Genomic DNA, 25,770 nt, shown 5'->3' with positions numbered 1-25,770 from the left:
TGTTTAAAACCCCCAATCTATGGTATTTGTTATGGCAACCCAAGCAGACTAACACAACACTTGGTTCCCACTTAAATCATTAACGATCACTCGTTTCATAGATGCAGCTCTATAAAAGGATAGGATGTCCAGAAAAGGAATCATAACGAATATTATTAACCTTGACTCTTGTAAAGTTTTAATGTTTCCCTGGACTCTGGGATCATCATATAAAATGAAATGAAAGCCCATGGCAGTCCCTGAAATACTGGGTTTAATAAATCAGTCCCGTCCCTGAGCTGCTGTTGCCAGGAATATACTTCAATGACACTAACAGTATGTCAGGTCCATGCAAAGGGGACACTGCGACAGTATGAGTGCCACACAAAGCAGAAATCCACTATCAGTCTGGACTCCACTTAGAAACACACAGCGACTCTTGTACTAAAAGAAATTTAAAATGAAAGGCAAGTATTGTCGTGGATAAAGCACGTCTCGGGCTTCACAGCAACGCGGGTCTGCCCTTAGGCCTGTCACCGTTTACATGCCACTGAGCAAGGGATTTCTGTGGTCTCGCACCCTCACATGGCAATGGCGCCATCTTTCTGACAGGGTCTTGGTGGGCTCACGATAACAAGTGGAGCGCTTAGCACAGTGCCATGTACACAGCAGGAGCTCAGTAAATGTAGATAATTATCAGGGGCGAATCTTTATGACAATCAAACCAATTCCTGCCCTACGCCACAGAGAGGATGCAGCTAATGGGAAGAACAAAGATAGGAAGCGTACCCGTGGGCTGGGTGACTCCCTGTGCCAGTCATGATCAGCAATCTAGTGCCCAGCCTGGTCCTTCTGAACAGCCTTCCATCTGTGTGAGCACATGTGTCACTACTACTTGATGGAAAGAAAAAAAAGTGGCATTCAGAGAGCAGAGAATATTATCACTTAACCTCTGAAACATGCAGATGGGCGGTCTCCATTTCACATGAAGACACGGAAGGATATGAATTGGTTACTGGTAATGCTGGACACTAGCATTGCCAGTAATATCTTGAAGAATCGGAAAATGACCAGTGCTAAATTTCTGAGTTCAGGATTTGGTTCTGCTAGTAATTTTGTGTGACCTTGGGATAATGAGCCAAACTAGCTGACCTCTAAATTAGAGTGTGTGTACAAAATGATCTCCCAGATCTTTTCTGATCAACGTCCAGAACTCAATTTTTGTTTTCACTTTGGAGGAGGTGTGTGGAATTACAATTAGGTCTCCTTTTGTTTTGATTTTGACTGTTAACATTTTCATCGTTATGCTTTATCTCAACAATTATTGAGATTACCTACATTTCCAGTTTAAAAGTAGATCCGACGGATGAGCTAAAGAGTTAAAGGATTGTGTGACTTCCAAGCCAAGTGACTTGTATTAGGCCTTAGTGTTAATTCCAAGCTTTCTAAACTCTTCGTCCACTCCCGTCTCGTTGGACTGATATACCAGAGGTCTGCTTGGTAGCAACTGTGACCTTGCAGGACGCTCACACTGTCTTCTGCTCCCGAGGGGTCTTCCCACTCTGCCTGCTTCCCAGCACACAGCAGTGAGCCAGATGGGATCGAGGGGCTGGGGTAGCAGTTTATACCTTGGAAGACCAGAAGCCTTCCCCATACACAGGCTGAAGGACTTTTGATATAAGAAAGCAATACTATCCAGGACTCCTGTCTCCAGAGCCAGGCTTAAAGGAGGGTTCAGCCTCTGCTAAAGTATACGGAGTTTTGCTAAAGCATACAAATCATTGATGGTCCTTGGAATTTTTTAGTTATTACCTCAACCCCAATCCACTTTCACTTCTTAAGTGTTGCTATCCTCCTTATCTGGCTGCTTCACTGAGCCCTGCCTTGCCCTGCCCTGCTGGACCAGGAAACACAAATATCCCTCTCCCCTTGTCTCCCCCAGCTTGGAAACTTTAGGCTTCTTCAGTCCCAGGCTTCGGAGTCTATATCTGTGGCATCACGTGGCCGGCCATCCTCATCTTCTCACCATCACCGCCATGGTGAGATGTCTTCAGTTCTCCCTTTGTGCTCATGCCAAGTGATCTGCAGGCATTATCTTCACAGCCACTCAATGAGGCAGACGCTGCTATTAAACTCACTTTATCATGAGCAGTCTGGGACCTGGAGAAGTGGTGTAACCTGCCTGATGCCTCACAGTAAATCAGTGGTGGATCTGGAATTCAAACTCTGGACTGTCTGCTTCTGGAAGCAAACACTGAGCCATTATGTTGAAGGACATGCTTTGCAACACCTCCCAGGGACTAACCTGCTGCTCTAGATTGTAACAAGCTGGTCATCCGACGTGAAGACCCTGATCTCCTAATGTCACTCTTAGCCTTTATCCTCTTCTGTTTACAAGACCCCTTACTTTTCAGATTTTAAGATCTTTTCATCTTCAGTCTCAAAGGTAAAGTCTGTTTCAGAGGAAGAAATAATGGCTGCTTAGTCAGAATGATTCATTCATTTATGGTAAAGCTTCAGCCTCTGAGTTACCAAATCCAACCTGCAACAAGCATTTATTCTTGTCAGTCCCGAGCTTGACTCATGATACAGCCGCTGTGGTATGTGTGCGCTCATGTCCGTATCCCTCCCACTGTGGTGCAGTCAGAGCCCTTAGGTGTTCACGGTCTGCCTGACGGCCTGGAGGGCTTTTGTACTTTACATTCATTAAGTGACAACTTCAGGAGACCAGATGCCAAGACTAACCACAGATCGGTCAAACTTCTACTCAGTAGCAATTTGGTTTAGAAAGACTGCTTTCCCAAAGCTCACCCTGTTTTGTGGATAATCTGGTCAAAATCAACAACTGGGGTGCACCTGGGTGGCTCAGTGGGTTAAAGCCTCTGCCTTCGGCTCAGGTCATGATCCCAGGGTCCTGGGATCGAGCCCCGCATTGGGCTCTCTGCTCAGCGGGGCGCCTGTTTCCTCCTCCTCTCTCTCTCTCTCTCTCTCTCTGCCTACTTGTGATCTCTGTCTGTCAAATAAATAAATAAAATCTTTAAAAAAAAACCAACAACTGGGCTAATCGAATAATGTGAAATGTGAAATCAGAGGCAGCTTTACTTATGACTTTAATCAGTACAGCATTATTGGTGGTTTACTAATTAGTCCTAATCCCCCATCAACATTTTTTTTCCCCCATCAACATTTTTGAGATGAATGCTCAAGCCAGGCTGAAATGATTATTTATCTCTTGGCCACACTTGGATTAACAATGCTTCCCTGTGTTGACAACACACTGTTATTAAGGAGATTTTAAAAAGGAAAAAAAAAAGGCAAAGTAAAAAAGCTATGACTGGAAGGGCAAAGAAGTCTGGTAAAAATCATCCACAGAAAGAAACTCAAATAAAAGTTGATTGACGTTTGTTCGAAGTTCAAAATCTTTTTTATATTATCTTGGTGATTTCTAACACAGTATGAGAGATCTCGTGTACAAGTTTGAACTTAGCTATAAAACCCCTATGAATACATTGAAGGATAGATTTTATAAACAAATTTTTCTTCGTGAGATATGCAAATCAATCACACAATTCTGATAATCTTTCATGATGTCACAGAACCCCAGAAAGCCCCAGTTGGCAATGTGACTCCATTCATGCCAAAACTTTAAGATTAATCTGTATCATTTTTTGAACCGTGTATCTCCTTGGGTGCGGAAAATTTTTCACCTGTGAAAGAGTTCTTAAATATTCTCTTGAATTTGTCAGTATATTGTAGGACTGTCAGTTTTATAACATACATGAAAATCCAACAGTTTTAAGGCACCACTAGTGTATAGATGACCTTTGTAGCCTTGTCCCTCTGAGACAATGTTTAAGAATAAGAATCCAAGACCTGTTTGACTGACCTATTACAACGGCAGGTATTATCTGATAATTTGGTAATGTCTTAGCAAATCTGCAGTACACCTGCTGCATTCATCTGTGCTTATGTTAACATGCATAGACTTACTACTCATTTACCATTCGACGACAATGGTTAGACATCGACTATGGGTCAGGCACTATTAATAGGTACTGGGCTCCAGAAATGACAAAATGACACAAGTACTTTCTCTCATGGAGCTTATACCCCAGTGGGGGCAGACAGATAATAAACAAGTGATTAAAAATACACACATGCTTGGATGTTGAGAGTAATATCAAAGACATATTAAAGACATGCTTAAATATGCTCTGGCAGAAAGAAAATCCATCTACTTATCACGATGTAAAAATAAAACACATGCCCTTCTATAAAATAAATTACATTAACAATTATGGCAGGTCCACACAATAAAAAGGACAACCATGGTGTTAATTTGCTGCTAAATGTGATAATGCAATGTATAATGTTGTTTGGCCCATTATTATTATTAATATTTCATGAAAGACTGCAGACTAAGGAAAGTCTGCAAATATTTACTACATGTCTGTTGAATAATTAGTACCATGCCATGTACTGGGATACAAAGAACTAGCAAATTATAGTCAATCACACTCTTTAAAAGTTTAACATACACGCAACCAGGAGGTTATATAAATCAACTAGGAAAAGGTCATGAGGGCAAACAACAGCATTATAATGTAAGGTAAAATATGAGGTTATGCAAAACCGACCACAGAGTGAGAAAATGATCAATTTCTGAAAGGGGGGAAAGGCCATGAAAAGTAGAAAGGGCTTCAAAAAGAGGGAGTGGCCCTAACTGCAACACAGCTGGAGAGATGCAGTACATCTGCGAGATGGTTCTGGAGAGCAGGACCTGAATTTATGAAGGCCTGGATGAGTCTGACAGCACAGGCAGCAGATCTGAAGGCAGGGACCTGACATTTATCTTGAAGATAGCGTCAGCTATTCTTATGACTAAGTGGATTGAGGGACAGAGAGAATGTGGCAACTTCCACCCACCTACTAGGCTCCAGAAACCGAAGCTCCAGCTCCAGGATTAGGCTGAGTCCAACTCACCACTGGTAACTTCAAGTGCCCAACAGGCCAGAGTAGAGACTAGTGAGGGCCCAGCACTGGGACCCCAAGGAAGAGAAAAAAAATGTTTTATAATGCAAAAGATCCAACAGCTAAGACTAGTGGTCAGGAAGATGCCAGTGTCTCCAGCAACAGGACAATTACCAAGCACAGCTGAAAGACATTATTGCTTGGGGCCAGAAAAATACTGGTACAATTGATCCGGCCACAAAAATCACCCAGAGGAATTGGTTTTGGAATGAGAGTTGATGAGCCAGTTGTACAGAAGTTGACTTCTAGATAATGGGGAAGCATCGACCGCCTTAGGAGCAAATGAATGTGTAGAACCCATGTCATCAAAAAAGGAGAGTTGGAACCCAAGAGCACAAATGAATTTTTTTTCCCTTATGGAAAAAAACAAAATTAAAGCTTGGAAGAGAGTTGGTGAAAAAAAGATAACAGAGGTCAAGAGAAGGGAGTTTGAAGGAATGGCCTGAAGAGACTCAGATAGAAGGGAGTGGTTAGGGGGATTCCTTCACAGAGAAAGCTTTTAAGACCGAAAAATACAGCTTTCAGAGTATTTGTGCTCAACCAAATGGACAGAACAGCCCCAAACATGAAGAATTATACCTGGTTTTACGTGATAAATTGAAAGATAATGTAGAAAGACTAAGCCACATGACCCAATCCCACCATAAAAGCATTAAAGCATGAGTCAGAGATCTAACCCACAGAAAGTTATGACTAGGTCCTCTCTATTTACAGAATAGTACAAACATGACATGCCACCCCAAACAAAAGGAGCTTTATTCTCCCTCTCCACTTTGCTTTTTTGAAACTATAGATTAAAACAAAAAATTTTAATAATTTCAATGTCAGTTGCAACCTACATCCAACACTGAGTAATCAATCTCAATGGCCAATCATTTAAAACTTTGCTTTGGTGGAATTTATGGAGTGTACTCCAATTTTTTTTTTTCCCTTAAACTTGAAAAGCATTACAGTTTGAAAGCCTGGTAACAGTTGGTATTACCAACTGTTTTTGTTTTTAAAAAGCACAGTCCAGAGATCTGATATTGACGTTCCCTTACCCCTTCTTTTTAAAAATATTCCACTGTCATTATAGTTTTTGCAAAGCACAGTTTAAGGGTAGTTGCTCAGGCATGCCCTTCGATTTTTAGAAATCAACTTTAGAGACTGCAAGGCACAATTTAAGTTAGGTGCTAGATTTTAGATAACACTTTTACAAAAATATATGTATGTGTGCTTACATGTATGTTTATTCATGTATTTATGAAGATTGAAGAGAGGCTCTCAAGATTTAATTGCTGCTATGACTGATTACATGGAAAAAATCAGGCAAAAAGACATTGCTTTAAAATTTAAAAAGAAAATGCAGTTAATGCAAATAAAAAATAAAGATTAAGACTGATATATTTCATGAAAACTATGATTTTTAACAACAAAAAGAGATCAGAATTAAGGAAGCCATGATATTTAACATGGCAGGGAAAAGAAGAAAACTATGTCTATTATATGTTGGCTCACTAAAACAGTCCAGGTGTAATAACAGGATAATACAATCACCTGAAAACTACTTCGACCCATGTAATATAATCTGTGAAGCATGATGGGTTCCTTTAGCAAATGCCTTTTCCCACATATCCCTGTGTCACTGTTCTATGATCTCTGTCTCTTCCACCCTTCTGGACAGCACTTCCACATCCTCTCGTGGGAAACTCTGGTGGCACGTGACACCCACAGGCTATTGGGTGCTTCTGTGGGTTCTCACCAACCCATGTGCACACCCTTTCAATACTACCTCCTATTACAATTGCTGTGGGTTTATCTCCCTCCCCACATACCCTGCAACTAGCCTTTGAAGGGTGGGTCTCAATCTCTATCTTTTGAACACAATACCCAGCAAACACGGTTTTTGAGTTTATAAATTAGTAAGTTGTGTGCTGCCCTCTGGATATGAATTAAAATGTGGGGTTTCCTCTTCAGACAAACATCAAGCCACTCAACATACAGAACTAGGCAACTTGCAGGAGACTGTGTAGGCTCAAAGCTATAGGTCTTGTAACTTCATAGCTTAAGAAGTGAAATCATTTTTGTTTGACTAGCATGTTAATACATTCCAGAACACTAAAAAAAAGGAAAAGAAAAATACCGAACAGTGCTTGGCTTTGAAAGACAAACCCAAACAGAAAGGTCTGAGTTACTGTGTAAAAGCTGACTCACAATGGGATTTAAATCATAAAGGGGTAGTCTCCTGAACCTCTGGAGCTACTTCTACTCTAGCAGGTGGGAATCTATGCTGCAACTCTAAGGAGAGATAGGACAGTTAAGACCTGACCCAGCTGGATAGGACAGAGAGGGGAGAGAACTCAACAGCTAATCCTTGGACCCATCCAAAGAGAGTGCAAATACCAGCCATCCCAGAGCAGGTGGGCTGTTGCTTCTTTTTGCTTATCTGAAGTCTCTTTCTGCTTGGGTTGCTCTGCCTTTCCTCTGTTCTGATCTACTTGTCAAACCAACCTGAATCAGGGAGCAGTGGGCACACCTCCCAGGAGCAAGAGACCCAGGCTGCAGAGTACATCGGGGAAAGCATCAGCCCGAGGGCCACAGACAGCCCTCCACCAGGAACCCACCCGCCTGCAGCAAGCCTGTCAGCGACAGGGAACTTCAAGCCTGGGCAGAAAGCTAGGCACACAAAAGCAGCAGAGCTCAATCCCTTCCACCAAGTTGTTGAAATTTGTGTCAAAAAGACTTTGGCAGCAAAAGAACTGACCTGGCATGCCCATTATGGCAAAGGAGAGAACAAGGCCTTGTTGGAAGAATTAAGTAATGTCAGTAGACTTCTGAAAACCAGCGTCCCGTCAATTTCACAGATTTGGGTTTGTGGATTAGAACAATAGAAAAGATGGGGTACAGATGCTGGGTTCTCCCACCGAAACATGAATTCTTACAAAATGCAGTGGAACTCTAGAAAAGTTAGGGGTCATCCACTGGGAACACGCTAATAACCTCAGTCAGTCCTAGCGGGGTTTTTTTTTTTTTTGACAGACAGAGATCACAAGCAGGCAGAGAGGCAGGCAGAGAGAGAGAGAGGAGGAAGCAGACTCCCTGCTGAGCAGAGAGTCCGACGAGGGGTTCGATCCCAGGACCCTGGGATCATGACCTGAGCCGAAGGCAGAGACTTAACCCACTGAGCCACCCAGGCACCCCTCAGTCAGTCCTAGTTTTAAATGACAGAGACATTCTGCAACACTGAGACAAGCTAATCGGACATTTCGTCTTTTCAAGGCACTTAAGGAGAGCATCCTGTTTTAGCAGTTTGGCATAAATGGACATCAAAGTAAAGGAGTTAGCATGAGCATCCTTGCTCAGTGTTCTAGAAGACACTTGATCTTGGCTTTCTGGTAAGGCCATCCCTGGGACACAGCTCTCCAGGTGATGGTATGGCCAATACCACAGTTGCTAACCTTTCACAAAGACCTTAGGTAGCAAAAGAAAAGTCAGACAGCTCAGCACTAGGTTCTGCACTCTTCTGGCAGCAAGGCTGGTCGCATCTGTCTATAAATTCAGCAGCAGGGTTATTTTATTACAGGAAGCAGGAAGTGCCCCAGCAGTGTACACTCTCACGACTCTTCACATAAACGAGAACCATTAGCTTACTGTCCTTGTGCTTTTTTTTTTTTTTTAAAGCTGTAAGATGTAAGCTGAGCCATCGAGCCTGTCGTACATACATTCTCTCCTGCACCACATTAAACTGTGATTACAATAAAAGAAGGGAAAAGGACCCTAATCCTGGGCTGGGCTTTCCTGTTACTATCACATACTAAATTCTGTTTCACATCCATCTGTACGACTCACAAAGGCACGTCAGCGAGCATAGTCATTAGAGTGATGTCCGTGAACTCAATGGTTAAGTGGCCATTAGTCTTGAGGTGAAAGGTAACATCTCAATGACAGTGTCCCTGAAGGAGGGGATGAGGGCTGGGGATGGATACCTAGCTGCTTCTCGCGCTCCTCGCGGCGCTCCCTGGCCAGCCGCTGCCGGTCATCGACCCGTAGCACGAGAGGAGCGTCTGCAAAGGAGATAAAACACATAAGCAGAAGAGTGGATTTTCTCATAACAATATACTTTGACAAATACCTTTTTAGCTAGTAAATTCAATGAATGAAATATTACTATGTCTTACAACAACTGGTATATAGGACTACAGTTTTGGTGATATGCCTTATTATTACGATTTTTTCTGAGAATTTTCAAGCATTTTTCTCCTGTTTAAAAACATTATGTGAGAGTAGATCCTAAGAGTTCTCATCACAAGGAGAATCCCCCCCACCTTTTTTTCTTTCCCATATCTATAGGAGATGAGGGATGTTAACCTGACTGTGGTGATCATTTCACAGCACAGCTAAGTCAAGTCACTATGCTACACGCCTTAAACTTACAGCCTGTTCTACGTCAGTTCTAGCTCAACAAAAATGGGAAACAAGTTCTAGAAAAAAAATAAAAAGACACAGAGCCTGCCCACCCCCCTCCAAAACCCATGATATAAAAACATAACTGTAGCCTTTTGACTGTTTCTATCCAGCAACAGATAATGATGCTCTGGGTTCCTAAGCTAGAACTTCTTTCATTTTTATGCTTTAAAAAGTATGTTCCTCAACAGCAAACAGAATCCTAAGTGAAGTTCTACTGAATAGGGGTTCACCAGCTGGATGCAAAAAGCCCAGCTTTGGAGTTACACAGCAAGAGTCCACTTTCTGTCCTGTCTCTCACTTGCTAGGTAAATTTGGCTGAGTTACTCACCAACTCTCTTAGTCTCAAGTTAATCAGGGCATGGGTTTCATGGATTCTTTTTTCTTAAGATTTTATGTATTTATTTTAGACAGAGAGAGATGGAGTGAGAGAGAGCGAGCACAAGCAGGGAGACCGGCAAGCAGAGGGAGAGGGAGAATCAGGCTTCCCGCTGAGCAGGGAGCCCAATGTGGGACTCGATCCCAGGACCCCGGGATCACGACCTGAGCCCAAGGCAGATGCTTAACTGATGGAGGCACCCAGGCGCCCCCTGGGTTTTGATTTACTATCTACAAAACGAGAATAAATAGAACCAATCTCACATCACTGTAAGAACTAAATGAAATGCTTGAAACGGTGTTAGTTACGTGCCTCTCACATAAGCCTCGGTTCACTCATTCATTCACTGACCACATGGTGAACATCAACTCTGCACCAGCCACTGTTCTAGGTGCTGAAAAGAAAGCAATTGAGGAAAAAAAAAATCTCTGCCCTTGTGGGTACTGCATCCTATTCAGGGAGATTTTTCCGAACACGATAAATAAGAGATACGGAATGAAAAAAAGGGGCTGGGGCGGCTGGGTGGCTCAGCCGGGTTAAGCGTCTGACTTTGGCTCAGATCATGATCTCAGGGTCCTGGCATGGAGCGCCATGTGGCTGCTCTACACTCAGCAGGGAGCCTGCTTCTGCCGCTCCCCCTCCTTGCATGCATTCTCTAATAAATAGAAAATATCTTTAAAAAAATGAAAAAGGGGAAAATATACTAAACGCTAGTTTGAGATAAATGCTAAGGGGACAACAAAGCAATAAAGGGGGATTGTGACATGGCAGGAAGGGATTGTTTAACATTTTAGACAAGGGCCAAGGGAGGCCTAACTGATGTTAACTTTTACGTGTAAAACCCTGATGGAAAGGACACATGGATGTGCAGATATTCCAGGAGATGGGAAGCAAGCACGAAGACCCTGAGATTAAGAGCACATAATGTGCTCAAGAAACGGGTAGATCTACGAGCCTGGAGTGGAGTAAGATTGTAAGCAATGGGGCCAGACCTGCAAGGGCCACGGCACGGGGCTCACTAGTCACAGGGAGGACTCTGGATGGTACTCCAAGCGAGACACTGCTGCGGGTTTCCCAGTAGAGAGCTATAAATACACTCACTGTGCTACTGTATATACAAGCAAAATGATGATGATGATGATAATTACCTCAAAATCAGGTTTATTTTCTCTTCTCTTAAATTGACATATTTTTAAGATCTCATGTTAAAAATAGAAAGCTAGTGGGACAATATTTTAGACAGCATGGTGGTGGCTCATCAACAAATTGAAAGGCCCTCCATCCCAAAGGCCTCTTGAATGCCCCAGGATTTGTACATGGAGGGGGAGCAGAAACCGTAGAAAAGGCCCATCGGGAGCCTGCAAAAAGCTGGCAGTGAGAATCACGTGCAAGACTAAGTGATAGTATTTTATGCTTTTCCTTTCTTTCTTTTTTTTTTTTTTTAAGATTTTATTTATTTGACAGACAGAGATCACAAGTAGGCAGAGAGGCAGGCAGACAGACGGGGGAGGGAAGCAGGCTCTCCACGGATCAGAGAGCCTGTCTCGGGGCTCGATCCCAGGACCCTGAGATCACGACCTGAGTCGAAGGCAGAGGCTTAACCCACTGAGCCACCCAGGCACCCCTCTTTTCTTTTCTTTTAAGGTATGAGTTTTAGAAACTGGTCAAAGGACCCCTCAGTAGCTCACATTTATTAGGATACTTACTTTTCAGACTTACTGATTATTTATGAGATTTCAAATATTGTTTGTTTAAGAAAATATGGCTCCTGGCCCCAAAAGCTTCACTTCTGGAATCTGAAAATGGGCACGTGGCCTCCCGCTCAGGCACCTGGTTATGGGCCATACACGGGGGTGTTTTACTGTCATTTGTTTCTGGTGAAAAGAAATGATAGCATGGCAAATGGCATTTGCAAGAAAGAACTATCTGAGAACAAGTCAAAATGCAGTTAGAAGAGACCTTCAATGATTACTTATGATTTAAGTAATATGCCTTAAACAGTGAGGTTTACCCGTTCATAAACACTTATTTAACTATATATAACTCCCAAATCAACTTTATTAAAGAAGACTTTTTATAAAAAAGACATAAGCACTTTACAGAAAGTCCACAAAATAGTTTAGGGGTGCCTAGGTGGCTCAGTCAGTTAAATGTCTGCTCTTGATTTCGGTTCAGGTCACAATCTCCAGGTGGTGAGATTGAGCCCCGCATGTGGCTCTATGCATGGCATGGAGCCTGCTTGACATTCTCTCTCTCCCTCTGCCTCTGCCCCTCTCCCCGCTCCCAGGCTTTCTTTCTCACTCAATTAATAAATATCTTAAAAAATAGTTTAATTCTTTTGAATTACATTTATAATTTCTGTCACAGACTATCAATAAGAAGGGTGTGACATTTCTAGCTTACTTTTAAGTACTTGTCAAATTTCAGGCAAAATTTTGAAAAAAAATTTTCGAAGGGAAGATTTTAATAACAACGTATGGGACACACACCCCCTCACCTATCCTCTTCTACCCAAACCAACCCTGAGAGCCCCAAATCAATAACAATATCAATAACCCAATTACACACTATAATGGTTGCCATTTGGATACACAGTTGGAAAACAGCACTACACGAGGTGATTTCTGTAATATCATTTCATATGAAGATTATGCTCATCACATGTAACAAACTCCACCCTGACTGATCGTATAATATATAAGAAACAAAGATGCACAGACTGCTGCACAAACATATCAATCAATCACTAAAGATAAGGCCAATGCTTACAAGTATAATGATTCCTGCTGACCTTGTTTTGAGTGCTAGAATGATAAACGCTATTCATTTGCAATCAGATTTTGAGGAAGTAAAGAATTAGGGCACGGTCGTTGTGATATCCTAGATGATTTTGGTTGGTTTAGGAACCTGGCATTAGAAAACGCTGAATTGTAGAGGGAAAAAGGCATTCAGGTCATTTTTTGTTTTCTGTTTTTGTTTTTAAAGATTTTATTTATTTATTTTAGAGAGAGTAGAGGGGAGAGGGAGAGGGAATCTCAAGCAGACGCTGTACTGAGCACCCCGAGCCCGACGGTGGGGCTCCATCTCAGGAGCCTGAGCTCATGACCCTGAGATGGTGACCTGAGCTGAAACCAAGAGTCAGACACTCGACTGACTGAACGACCCAGGCGCCCCAAGGCATTCAGTTTAAATTCTGTTTCCATCCTTCTGATTACATCCAGTCACTTGGGTGCCAGAATGTCAATAATACTGCTGGTGGATTAGAGATGGGGGTGGGGAGAACAGAGGCTTGTTGGTTTTGTTCACTGCGTATTCCCAATGTTTAGGACCACATCTGGCAGAAAGGAGAATATTTAGAATCATCTGTTGAACGAATGAGCAAACAAACTTCGCTAACTTTCAGAGCCTTTAAACTCCCCCCAACATACACCAATGGGGCAAACAAACAGCAATCTTGTATTTGATAACAGACTTAAAAAAAAAATAAATGCTAAACAGTCACAGTTTTAATAACCAAAAACTGATAAAAATCATCTTTAAAGCGAGGTTTCCAAAAAGAAAAAAAATTGAATAGTTCCAAGTAAAGAGTGAATTTTCTAGGATTCTTTGTCTCCCTCTCATCTCCAACCCTCATGTCCCTTTTCCCTGGAACAAAATCCAGGTGCAGGAAGTAAATGAACGTCATGAACATTTCACATCGTTTCCTGACAGATCTAAAACTGTCAGAAGGAAAAGTTTTCAGAGCAACAGAACGTTGCTGTGAGTTCACCTGCAGCTGCCCTCTGCATTCAGTCTCTGGCTGGGACGACTTGAAGCGGGGGGGCTGGCCACCCAAACTGGGGCACTTTCAAGAGTGACAGGAAGTGCTCCTGATATCCTGTCTTCAGTCACATGCATGAGCCTAGACCACAAAGGGGGAACTCAGGGGCTCTCAAAGAAAGAAAATCAACTGACACGGACAAGGTTTTCTTAAGAGCTCACCAGGCTTTGACTTCGATCCGAACAACTAGAGTTGACACAATAAATAACTTCACCGGGGCTTTTGCATTTTACAAAGCACTTTCACAAACGTTATCATTTTGTTCTTCACAATAGCTCTACAAGCTGGCCAAGCACTTACTTCTTCAAGGATGAGTTCTCATGCCTGTTTTCCAAAGGAGAAAGCTGAAGGAAATGTCTGTGACCAAGGAAGGTGGCACAGTGAAGTGTCACAGCTAGTTCCTAAAACCAGATCTCTTGCTCAACCCTGGGCCCTTCTGCACACCAGGGCACCCAGGGAGGCATGAAAGCGGCAAGACGGAGCAGTCAGAGAAGGTCTGGAAGATTCCAAGGTCTGCATTCCTCTGTGATGGAAATGACTTATAAATGCTAGTGAAGTTTTTCGTGGCTCTTTTAAAGACTTGTTGGTGGAGGGTGATAAAGGGATAGGAATTAAGAGAGTTTTTTTTTAATGAACTTAAATTTCTGCTTTTTTTAGGTATGTACCGTTCATGAAGAGAATGCCAATGTTCTCATCTAATTAGGTTACACTCTGAATCATCTGGAGGCAGCTGATGGCATCAAGAGCCCTCACCCACTCCGTAGACATGGACAGATCCATGACTGGGTCCAAGTATTCACAGCTGAGAGCACTTGTCTTTCCCAGATAACATGAGACACACCATGTCCATACTTATAAACCACAAGGGCCTCCTACGCCTGTTTCCAAGATAAAATATTAAGAACTTGAATGTTATTAACATCAAAGAGATGTTCTAGAGTCTTTCAATAATTTTAAGTATCAGAAGGTAAAAGATGGGAAAACATTTAACTAAAATTTACTGGGTTAAAAGAGACCCCAAGAAATCATTTGGTCAGACTGCCCATTTTGGGTTGAGGACAATATTTAAAATATTCCAAAATTTAGTATATACTTTACTTTTCACCACCCCTCCCCCCAAGTTCCAGAGAATGAAAATTAATAGACTGCTCTAGTCAGACATTCCCATGACTTGTATCTCCTAAAAGTAACAGGTTTTACTCAAGCCTAGACATCCAACATGAAATCTCTTCTATCATCCTTTGGAGATACTAAGGAAAACAACATGGTGGTTTTAAAAGCAAGACCTTCATATGTACATCAGCTTATCTATATATATTTATATAAGAAAGGAGACACAGGATGCTCCAAAGACACAATATGAATGACTGCCAGAGAGGTGAGGGGTGGAGGGGAACGGGCAGAATGGGTGAGGGGAGTACAAGGTACAGTCGTCCAGTTATGGAATGAATAAGTCACAAGGATAAAAGGTACAGCACAGGGAATACAGTCAAAACAAGGGGAAAACAGTGTATAGCATTTAGTGAATGTTCAGTTCTCATGGTAAGACAAATGAGGTTTCCATGCTAAAGGATCCTCACTTGAGTATAAGGAACCTAAGTACCCTAGAATAAGGCCTGGGAGCACAGGGGCCCTGCTTTGCTCCTCCAGTCCCTGTCAGGGTCCCAGGCACAGGACAATTACTCATTAAGTAGTAGATGGTGGCTAAAAGGTAGGTGGGTACATGAACAGATGGAAAGGCAAACTGACTAAGAGGGGAGTCTCAGCCTGCTAATTAAAATTCCACTGAAACTACACATCATCTTCCACTAATGGCTGGTCATGCAGTCTGGCAATAGTACTGGTTAGTTATCCTTCGTTTAAGCAAGAAGCCAGATTTATCTGCTCTGTTAAGATCTTTCCCACATGGAAACCCCACCAACCCACCCCCGCCAAACTAGGAATAATGGGGGAATGTTTTGTTTGAGGCTAGAAAGAGTGATTTCCATCTTTATTCTCACTGATTCACTGTTCTTGAGTGACTTCGGTCTTGGATGCTGCATGAAGTAGGCTTCCAAGGCCCTCATGAGGGGTCAATTTGCCTTTGCCTCTCTTTGCTCGTTTACCATCATACTGGACAGTGGGCTCTGACAAGGGCCACACAATGGCTGTTGGACACCTGGAAGCAACTGCATTGTCTTCAACTGTTTATGTTTACAGGCTGTTTGCTTCTTTGTATCACTGAGTGGAACAGACCATGAATCACAGGCTATTAAATGAAATTACCATGTAGGTGTACAATCATTGCAGACAATAGAGAACAAAAACATAATTCTGTACCAGCTTTGCTATGTATGAAGACTTCCTTAAATGGCTTCTGAAAATGTCACGAGAAAAGATATGCAATAATGCTGGGCACACAGGTACAAAAAGTTGTGGTGCACACACCATTACAAGAAAGAACAGGAAAATGATTACCTTTTATACATTGCTTGACAGTAAACAATGCTCCCACATGCATTATCTTGCTGACTGTCAAAATGGAGAAGTAAGCAGGGCATGTATTTGAATCTCCATTTTAGAAAGAGAAAATCAAGGCTGTAAGAGGTTCTCGGACTTAAATTCATATAAGCCAGTAGGAGTTGTTGTTTTGGTAGCAGGACAGAAACTAAGCTCTCCTAAATTCCATCATGCCTTAAGGCTTTAGGGATAACTTTTTTTCTACAGCAAATGACATGAATCATACCTGGTTTACTTCCTGAGTAGTTGCTATTCTGTCCCGAAATAGCAGAGGGACGGCTGGAGGCAGCAGTTTTCTTTTCTTGCACTTTGTAGCTTTCAGGCGCTATACAAATGAGACAAAAGAGAAAAGATCATATTTAGTTTCTTAAAATTGATTCAGAAACATTCACCTATTCAATGTTTACTGTGAACCTTTGTATCAGTTAGGAGGCTAGATTTAGGAAATAAAAAGATGAGCCTGTTACAACTCTTGCTGGCTCAGTGGGAAGGACACACCCCAAACTCAAGGGCTGTGGCTCCATTGATTCTCCAGCAGTAGCATGTTCAAGGGTGGTCCCAGTTTATACATAAAGCAAGCACATGGAAGCATGACTGGTATCCAAAGTCTCTGATCTTAGTTCTTAGAAAGCTCATGCATTAGGGACCCAACATTCCAAGAACATACCCAAGTGGGTCACTAGAAGGGAGCCAGTACATAAAATTTACTAGGATTTTGAAACAGCTACTGGCAAAAGTTCCGTCACACAGATTATTAAAGAGACTATGGGAAATGTATTCTAGGAAAGGAATGAAGCGCAGACATACCCGGTAATTCTCTGGTTATGTCAAGTGCAGGATCCCACACTTTAAACATATTACTTTCTTTACCCATATGTATTTTTTAAAGATTTTATTTATTTTCCAGAGAGGGAGAGCACAAGCAGGGGGAGCTGGAGGCAGAGGGAGAAGCAGGCTCCTCACGGAGCAAGGAGCCTGATGCAGAACTCGATCATAGGACCGAGGGGTCATGATCTGAGCTGAAGGCGGATACTTAACACACCGAGCCCCCCAGGCACCCCTTTATCCATATTACTTCAGTGTATTTCAACAGATATTTAAAAGATGTCTGCTACTGTCTCAGATACAAATCATGTCAAACACCAAGCCCATGAGTTTCTGCCTCCTACTCTCTGCCTTACAACCTGCTCTGCCATCTTCCTCACCAGCTGAGAATTCTGCCCTTCCTGCTGATCACGCCCCAAACCCTGGACTCATCCTTGATCCTCATGTTCAATCTGTTAGTAAGTTCTTTTCCCTCTACCTTACAAAACATTTTACGACCTCTCCGGCTGCCTCTCTAATCATCTCCTCCCTGCGTGACTACAATATACTCTTACCCAGTCTACCTGATCTTCCCAGTGACCACCATTAGTCTGTTTTCATCATAGTAGCCAGGGTGATCCCTTTAAAATACAAGTGGCGTCACTCCTCTGCTCAGAACTCTCCAATAGCTCCCATCCTGCTTGGAGTAAAACGTAAGGTCTCCATCATGGCCCACGAGGTACCCCTTTCCTTCTGAATTACTCTGTTCCAGTCATCCTGACTTAGTCCATCCCAGAACTTTGCAGGGACTTGAAACATTCTTGTCTCTGATACCCACATGGATTGCACGTCCTCTGGGACTCTGCTCAAATAAGACAGTTAAGAAAATCCTCTTGAATTGTTTAATATAGCAACCCTACCACTCAGCACTTCACACTGCTTCCCCTGCTTTGTTTGGAGCCTTTGCCCCTGACATATTACACATTATCTCTTCATTAAGCTAAGGAAATTGGACATTATCTAGACAATAGGAATTACTTGCTCAATGTTTTTGAACCAGAAAAGATGGGATGATAATTATGCTTTAAGAAGAGTAAATTTAAAAACTGTTCCTAAGACGTACTGAGAAGAAATTACTAAAAAAATTCCCTAAATTTACCTTTGACCTCTAGAGAGCAAGACACCAACTTTTTGTGGTATTAGCATGGAAAATTGTAGATAATGGGGTGCCTGGGTGGCTCAGGCAGTTAAGTGTCTGATTCTTGATTTCTCAGGTCATGATCTCAGGGTCTTGAGCTCGAGCCCTTCATTGGGCTCTGTGCTCAGCAGGGAGTCTACTTGAGATTCTCTCTCTTTCTCCCTCCCCCCAACCCTGTGTACATACACACACACTCTCAAATAAATAAATCAGTAGATATTAACCATTATATTATTATTAACTATATATTATAATTAATATATATTAACTAATATAGATAAAATAATAGACTACATAGTAAAAGTATCTTATACAAATCTTTTAATATTGCTTACTTTGGATTTGTTTGCTTTAAATAATAGCTCCAAACACAGACTGATGGGTTTAAGTTTTATCTATTGGGCTTTTTGGCTTTATTTTCAAGGAAAGTTCTGTAAACATACAGTAAAAAATGAGCAGATAGCAAATAAAAGGCCTCATTCAGCGGCTTCTGATAGGACCTTGTCACTTGAAATTTTACCAGGCAAGCTACCACTGGAAAAGGGCTACATGGTGTGTGTATGTGCTTACACTGGAGGATGGTGGCTGGGAGGGAAACTGAAAGGAGTATGAGTAGAACCAGGATAGGCTCTGATTCTGATACTGATCTAGAAGGGAAATCAGCAAGTATGCTCGGTTCTTTAATGCTGTCACGTAACCTCTCATCCCACCTACCAAAAAGGAGTTGCCAGTTGTCACCATGTGGCAGGTGAAACCCAGGCTAACTGCTCTTGGCTCTAGGCTCACAACTTTAGAGAGATCCCTAAAGATACACAAGGTTGATGAAACTCAAAACTCGGAAAGTTTCTTACTCACTGTGTATAGAACAGCCTTTCACAGGGCTCCTGGGTGGAGCAGTTGGTTAAGCGCCGTTAAGCACCTGACTCTTGGTTTCCGCTCAGGTCGTGATCTCATGGTCGTGAGATCAAGCCCTGTGTTGGGTTCTGCACGGAGTCTGCTTGAGATTCTCTTTTCCTTTCTATCTGCCCCTCCTGCTCATGCTTGTGCTCATGCTCTCTCTAAAATAAATACATCGTGGGGTGCCTCAGTGGCTCAGTGGGTTAAGCCTCTGCCTTCAGCTCAGGTCATGATCTCAGGGTCCTGGGATCAAGCCCTGCCTTGGGCTCTCTGCTCAGCAGGGAGCCTGCTTTCTACCCCACCCCCACCTACCTCTCTGCCTACTTGTGATCTCTGTCTGTCAAAGAAATACGTAAAATCTTTAAAAATAAATAAATAAAATAAGTACATCTTTAAAAAAAAAGAAACTTTCCCTTTATTCTGCAAGTCAATCTTATTAAAATTACTCATGAAGAACTTAACTATTAAGAAACATAACAGAAAGAAGCAGAATGTATCACATATTTGGAGTACTAGGATTATAATTTTCTTTTTGTTATATAGCTACCTCCGGCACACAGTAAGTAAAGCCTTAATTAGGAAGCTATTTATGGATCTGCTATATATTATTTTTACTTAACTGAAAAAGAATTAGAACCATTTGTCTAGAACATATTTCAAATGTATTCCTTTCTTTCTTGCCTATATTTGACATAATTTAATCTTTCTCTGGTGACTGTATATCCGCAGGGCCCCCAGGTCCTGACAACAAACATCAATCCTAACTGGATATTATGTAACCGTCCACCATGAAGGAGATTAAAAAGACTGTAACACATGTTCAGTCCCAGTGACTTTTCCAAATAATCCCTGATAAAAGCTTTTTCTGGGGGGTGGGGAGCTATAATTGTTTTATAATCTTGAAATTCAAATGTAAAAAATATACTTGAATTAAACTGGAGATCTGGTTACTTGAATGCCAGTTTATCTACTCCTGACTTCCACTGGAGCTGCTCCAGCGGAACACCTACTCGCCTGCCCTCCTACCATCCGGATCTCAGGAATTCATTGCTATCCCAGAAGACCTTCTGGGTCCTACTCACAACAAGATGCATTGAAAATCTTAGAATTTTTAGGGGCGCCTGGGTGGCTCAGTTGGTTAAGCGACTGCCTTGGCTCAGGTCATGATCCCGGAGTCCAGGGATCGCGTCCCGCATCGGGCTCCCAGCTCCACGGGGATTCTGCTTCTCCCTCGGACCTTCTCCCCTCTTATGCTCTCTAACTCTCCCTCTCTAGTAAATAAATAAAAATCTTAAAAAAAAAATCTTAGAATTTTTAATGCTCATGTAAAAATGACAGTTTAACTTAGTAAAGCAAAGGTAATTTTACAAACGGTCAGTCTCTTCATTATATATTGTTACAACTCTAACAATTATAAATTACAAATAATTGCTAATGTCTACCCTTTAGGTTGGACATTCATCTAAAGTTTTCAGGTTATCTTTCCACTTTTCTATTAGTCCACTTTTCCTTCCGCCTCTGTAAGAATCTTTACTTCTCCAACAACCTCTCTGGTTAACACTCCATTGTGATAAGGCAGAAGATGTAAACTCAAACGGATCTGGGCTCAGGTGACCTTCAGAAAGTTTCTCGACCTCTCTGGGTAGGTGTGCGGGGGGGGATATGGCCTCCCTCACAGGGCTGCTGAGAAGATGGGAGGAATAACGTAGAAGATGCGTGGGAAGAATCTGCCATAGAGCTTAGTGCACAACTGGTATTCAACACACTCCTTTTCTCTCTTTCTCTCTTCCGATGAGGTCCTGGGCATTCATTCCTCAACCACGGTACTTGCCGCACTTGGCACGGTGTAGCAGTGTGTTTGGAAGTTTCAAGGAGGTGGTGTGTGCTCTGGAGTTAGTTGAGTTGGTTGTGCCCTTAACCGGGTATCAATTCTCAGCACATCGCTTAACCTCTCAGCCTTAATTTTCCCATCTGTAAAGAGGGACAACACTTAGTTGCAGGGTTGTGAAAATTAATGAGAGCACTGGGTCTACCACAAGGCTCAATAACTGGTAGAAAGCATTTCTTTTTGGCTCTCTCCTTATTCCCTACACAAATGTGGGAAACTGGGTTTCCACTTCCCCAGGGCTTTGCTCATGCACTAATGCCCAGCACTAATGGGGAAAGTAACCTAGGTCAACTTGGTGACAGGGTCCTGGGGAGCAAAGTCTGGCTCAGCTGCTGGTTTCAGAGGTTTCCAACTCAGCTACAATCACACCTCCTGGGGACGCTCAGGGTAGTAGGCTTATTGGTATGGTTTTTAGGGTACAACCTGGCTTTCGAAGAGGTAATCCTCAGTGTTTCTGGGACTTAGATGACAGCTTCAAGAGACAGAATGCCCTTCAAGTTACCACTGCATTAAGTAAATATGAGCTATAAAAAAAACAAACAAACACCAGAAAAACAAAAACCTAGATCCCAAATACTCCATTGTAATAATGAGAAATAAAATCTTTTTCTTATTTTTTTAAACAAAGTACAGGGAATTTCACTACTTGAGAACATGATGAAAGTAATTTACTTAAGATTTCCAACATTTAAAAAACTGGAAATCCGGGGTGCCTGGTGGCTCAGTCGTTAAGTGTCTGCCTTCAGCTCAGGTCATGGTCTCAGGGTCCTGGGATCGAGACCCGCATGGGGCTCTCTTCTAGTGGGAAGCCTGCTTCCTCCTCTCTTTCTGTCTGCTGCTCTGCCTACTTGTGATCTCTGTCTGTCAGGTAAATAAATAAAATCTTAAAAAAACAAAACAAACAAAAACCCCCCCTGGAAATCCTAGGTAACTCGCAGACAGGATTGAATATACCTTTTCCCCCCCACCACCATTAAAAAGTACCATTTTTTTTTAAATGACTCAGGTGACTTTCCAGTATTAATTTGAATCTCTTTCATTTTTTATATAGAAAACTGAGTCATATAGTACGATGCTCAATAAGTCTTTGCTAGCCTTATAAAGTCTCTATTGATCTTCCTGCTAGCTTGAAAGCTTTATTCCATTAGTGTCACATGTGTGAGTGTTAAAGGCAAGAGGAAGGATGCAGAGAAGCATCCTTGTGGTCTGGGGCTCTGTCTCTCTCCAAACCGCTCTGAAACAAAATAGAGAGATGGCAGACATTTGGAGCTTTCACCTAGTAAAAATCCTGCAGCCACTAAGTGCCATAAATGAGCTTGTGAAATCCATATCCTCTACGAATCACTGCATTCCTTGCCATGTCTTCCCATAAAGGGCACGGGTTCTTGCTGCTTTGTTTCTATTTTGGGCTGTATGGTCTGGCTCAAGAGTCTCTCTCAACTGATCAGAATAACTGGTTCAACAAATGCTTAATTTAGTAAAAAAGCTTATTCTAATAAGACATTTAGGATTACAATCTTAGGAATCACCCTGAGTTTAAATCTCACTGAATGGTATGTGGTCTTGTCGTCCACAAGGATAATATATTTCTTTACCATTTCTTAAAAAAGATTTATTTACTTTAGAGAGAGAGAATGTGTGTGCACATGAGCGGGGGGGAGGGGCAAAGGAGGAGGGGGAGAGAGAATCTCAAGCAGACTCTGTGCTGAGTGCAAGATGGGGCTCGGTCTCCCAACCCTGAGGTCGTGACTTGAGCCGAAATTAAGAGTTGGGCACTAAACCAACTGATGTACCCAGGTGCCCCCTTCTGTCACTATTTTAACAGAGTTTAGCCATTAGGCCCAGCTCTGTATGGGCTCTTTGCTATATTGTTCAGCTGGACTTGGTGGACATGCAGCTCAGGGTACACAAATAGCTTTGGGGGAGAGTAAACTAGAAGACAGAACTAGAGGTTGAACCATGGGCAAATGCCCCCCCTTTTTTTTGAGGCTTTTATTTATTTCAGAGAGAGAGAGAGAGAGAGAGAGAGAGCGAGCGAGCATGAGGAGGGGCAGAGGGAGAAGCAGGCTCCCCGCCGAGCAAGAAGCCCAATATAGGACCATATCCTAGGTCCCTGGGATCACAGCCTAAGGCGAAGGCAGACGCTTAACTGACTGAGCCACCCAGGGGTCCTGGCAATTGCCGTTTTAGTAGTGAAAAATGGTTGAATATTGCAACTTCATAGGTCTCAACCTAATAGTTTCGGTTTACCCGTGCAGAAAAGACTTCACACAGCAGGCGTTAGAGAGCTCTCCTTAGGAAGGCCTGGTTTTGCTCCAATAAATCTTAGCAGGAGTCTGACTCCATGCTGAGTCCTGAGTCTTCCTCGTAAATCACAGAGCCTGGGGTGGTCTTGCCGGACCCCCGGCACACTAAACAAATCACTTAGTTGAAAAATTTGGCTGCAGAACACTGTTATGGCAATTGAAGAATGTTTTTGGTTTAAAAACTTAACAGAGAGTGATTACAGAGTAGTTTCCAGGCAATTCAGTGTTTCACCTCAAGTTTTCTACTTTATCATCCTTTTGCTTATTTACTTGACAGTTACATTTGATTCTAATAGAGCTGCCTGGAGTATTGTAACACAGATCTTTGAGGTTTTATCCAACATTATTTATGAAATTTGCCTTAGAATAAGGCCATAATTCAACCTTCTCTAATGATCCTTCTGATTATTTCACAGGATGGAGAGCTTCTCAGTTTAAATGCCTCATAATTGTACGTGAAATTAAGGAAATGATGGAGCTCATGGGAATTGGCACTAGACAAACCTGGGTTCAATTTCCTGCTTTCCCTCAGTTTTCTTCCTACTGGCATTGCCCAGACAGCATCTGACTCGGGGACACCTTGTGCTCAGTGCTGGGAAGAAATATTAATGTGTCTCCTTCTACCACCTTTCCTTTCCAGAACCCTTACTTCTGGGTTACTTCTTCAAACTGTGTTTCGGAACTTCTGATTCCCCCAGTAATTTCTCTTCTTTTCGGAAAAGTTGCTTCCTCTCATGACCCAAAGCATGCGCTCTACGTCAATCATTTTCAAGCGCATTTATAAATACGTTCTCTCAAATACAGTTTGTCTCCCACCTCTTGGGAACCTATGCTCCTCTTTCTCTGTGATCACTGGAAACTATGTCAAAAGGTGAACTAACTGTCCTCAAAAAGTCAGCCAACCCTGATGTTAGTCTCTTCATTACAGTATCAACAGAACCACTACATTCCCAAGCTCAGAAACACCAAATAATATTTTCTTTAAAAAAATTGTTTTTAAAGATTTATTTATTTGAGAGAGAGTGTGCAGGCGTAAGAGGGAGGAGCAGAAGGAGAAGGAGAAAAAAAAAATCTCAAGCAGACTGTGCACTGAGCACAGAGCCCGACGTGGGGTTCGAGCTCATGACCCTCGGATCATGACCTGAGTCGAAACCAAGAATCGGACGCCTAACTGTACCACCCAGGTGCCCCTAAATAATTTTTTCCATAAACATTTACAGATACTCTCATGGGCCAGCCACTGCACCATACACTAAGAGCACCAAGATCAAAGGACACAATGTCAACTTGCAAGATGCTTATGAACGTAGGAGACAATAGGAAAACGCGTGAAATCGTAGCAATGGATCAGTGTTTTAAAAATCAATATACCATAGAAGATGGATAACCAAATAAATGTTGCAGGTAGTATTACAGAGATTCAGAGGTGGGAGAAGGTGCTAAGGGGGTAGTAGTGATAGAAGACTTCATTGCCTAAAGATTTAAAAAAATGGAGAGAACCCGTAAAAGCAAAGAGTGAAGCAGAGAGGGCTGGAGGAGGCCATAAGCAAAACTACCTGGGCAATTAAAAAAAAAGAAAAGATAAACAAGGCACTATGCAGTTGGAACAGTGGGTTTAGGAAAGTAGACAGTTGAAAATAAGGCTAAGGTCAAGGCCTCCTTGAATTCCAAGAGTTTGGACTTTACCCTGAAGGCAATGCAAGTCACTGGGATATATCAAGTGGGACTTCGGGCGGGGACTCTGGGTAAAACAAAGAGTGAAGCCTATAACAAGTCTGCTGGAAGTATATATATAAATGTGCTTATCTTCTTAACAAAAACAATCCAAGGAAACCAGGCTAAAAGCAGACATCTTAAGAATTCTGCTTTCTATTTAATTTAATAATTTTTCAGATCTTCGCATTTACCGATAACAGGTACCAAGAGATAAGTATCTGACCTCGAGGGAAAACAGTGACTCCAGTGACGGGGGTGGGGGCAGTGTGCCTGTTACTGTAGCATCACAGAACCAGAAGAGTCATCACTGTGGCCATCCAGGACGGAGCCTGGGGCAGCGAGGTTGCACCATGCAGGGAAACTCCCTGAGCTCTCAGCCTCTCCTCTGCTTCAGATCCTGCAGGAAATGGGACCCCAGCCACCCACTCCATGGAGCAAGGGCAGGGCAGTGGGTAGGACGAGGAAACACAGAACGCAGGGAATGTGCCTGGCTGGGGAACAAGTGGCGCGCTCTGAAGGTCATTCTGCAGGAGGGTCAAGGAAATTAAATGTGGACAGAGGCTCACTGGTGTCTTTAATCTTTCACAGATCGCTGCAGGATGGGGAAGCAGCCACGTCACCATGCAGATTTACAGGCATTGCGCCCTGGAGACGTGTGTAACTACAGATGCTGAGAAAGAGTGCAGACTGTAATTTGCCATTCTACACCAGAATAAATCCACCGTGTGCTATGGTCTAAAATCCAGCCATGAGGGTGCCCGGGTGGCTCAGTTGTTAAGCAGCTGCCTTCTGCTCAGGTCATGATCCCCG

At 42.5% G+C, this 25,770-nt stretch overlaps 1 protein-coding gene across 4 annotated transcripts in view; it reads right to left on the bottom strand.

Annotated features, from left to right (window-relative positions):
• Positions 1–25,770, bottom strand: part of MAP7 (microtubule associated protein 7) — a gene marked incomplete at both ends in the record, with an annotated part of 168,258 nt that overhangs the window by 45,402 nt on the left and 97,086 nt on the right. For all 4 annotated transcript variants that reach the window (XM_080806940.1, XM_080806939.1, XM_080806937.1 and 1 more), the window contains 2 exons: positions 8,976–9,053; positions 16,378–16,476. In XM_080806940.1, the coding sequence (XP_080663066.1) occupies positions 8,976–9,053; positions 16,378–16,476 (177 nt within the window). The remainder of the gene's footprint in view (positions 1–8,975; positions 9,054–16,377; positions 16,477–25,770) is intronic.

Source organism: Martes martes (genome assembly GCF_963455335.1).
Source record: "Martes martes genome assembly, chromosome: 6".
NCBI lineage: Eukaryota > Metazoa > Chordata > Mammalia > Carnivora > Mustelidae > Martes > Martes martes.
The sequence above is the reverse complement of the archived record's forward strand: the minus strand, read 5'-3'. Positions and strand labels throughout refer to the sequence as shown.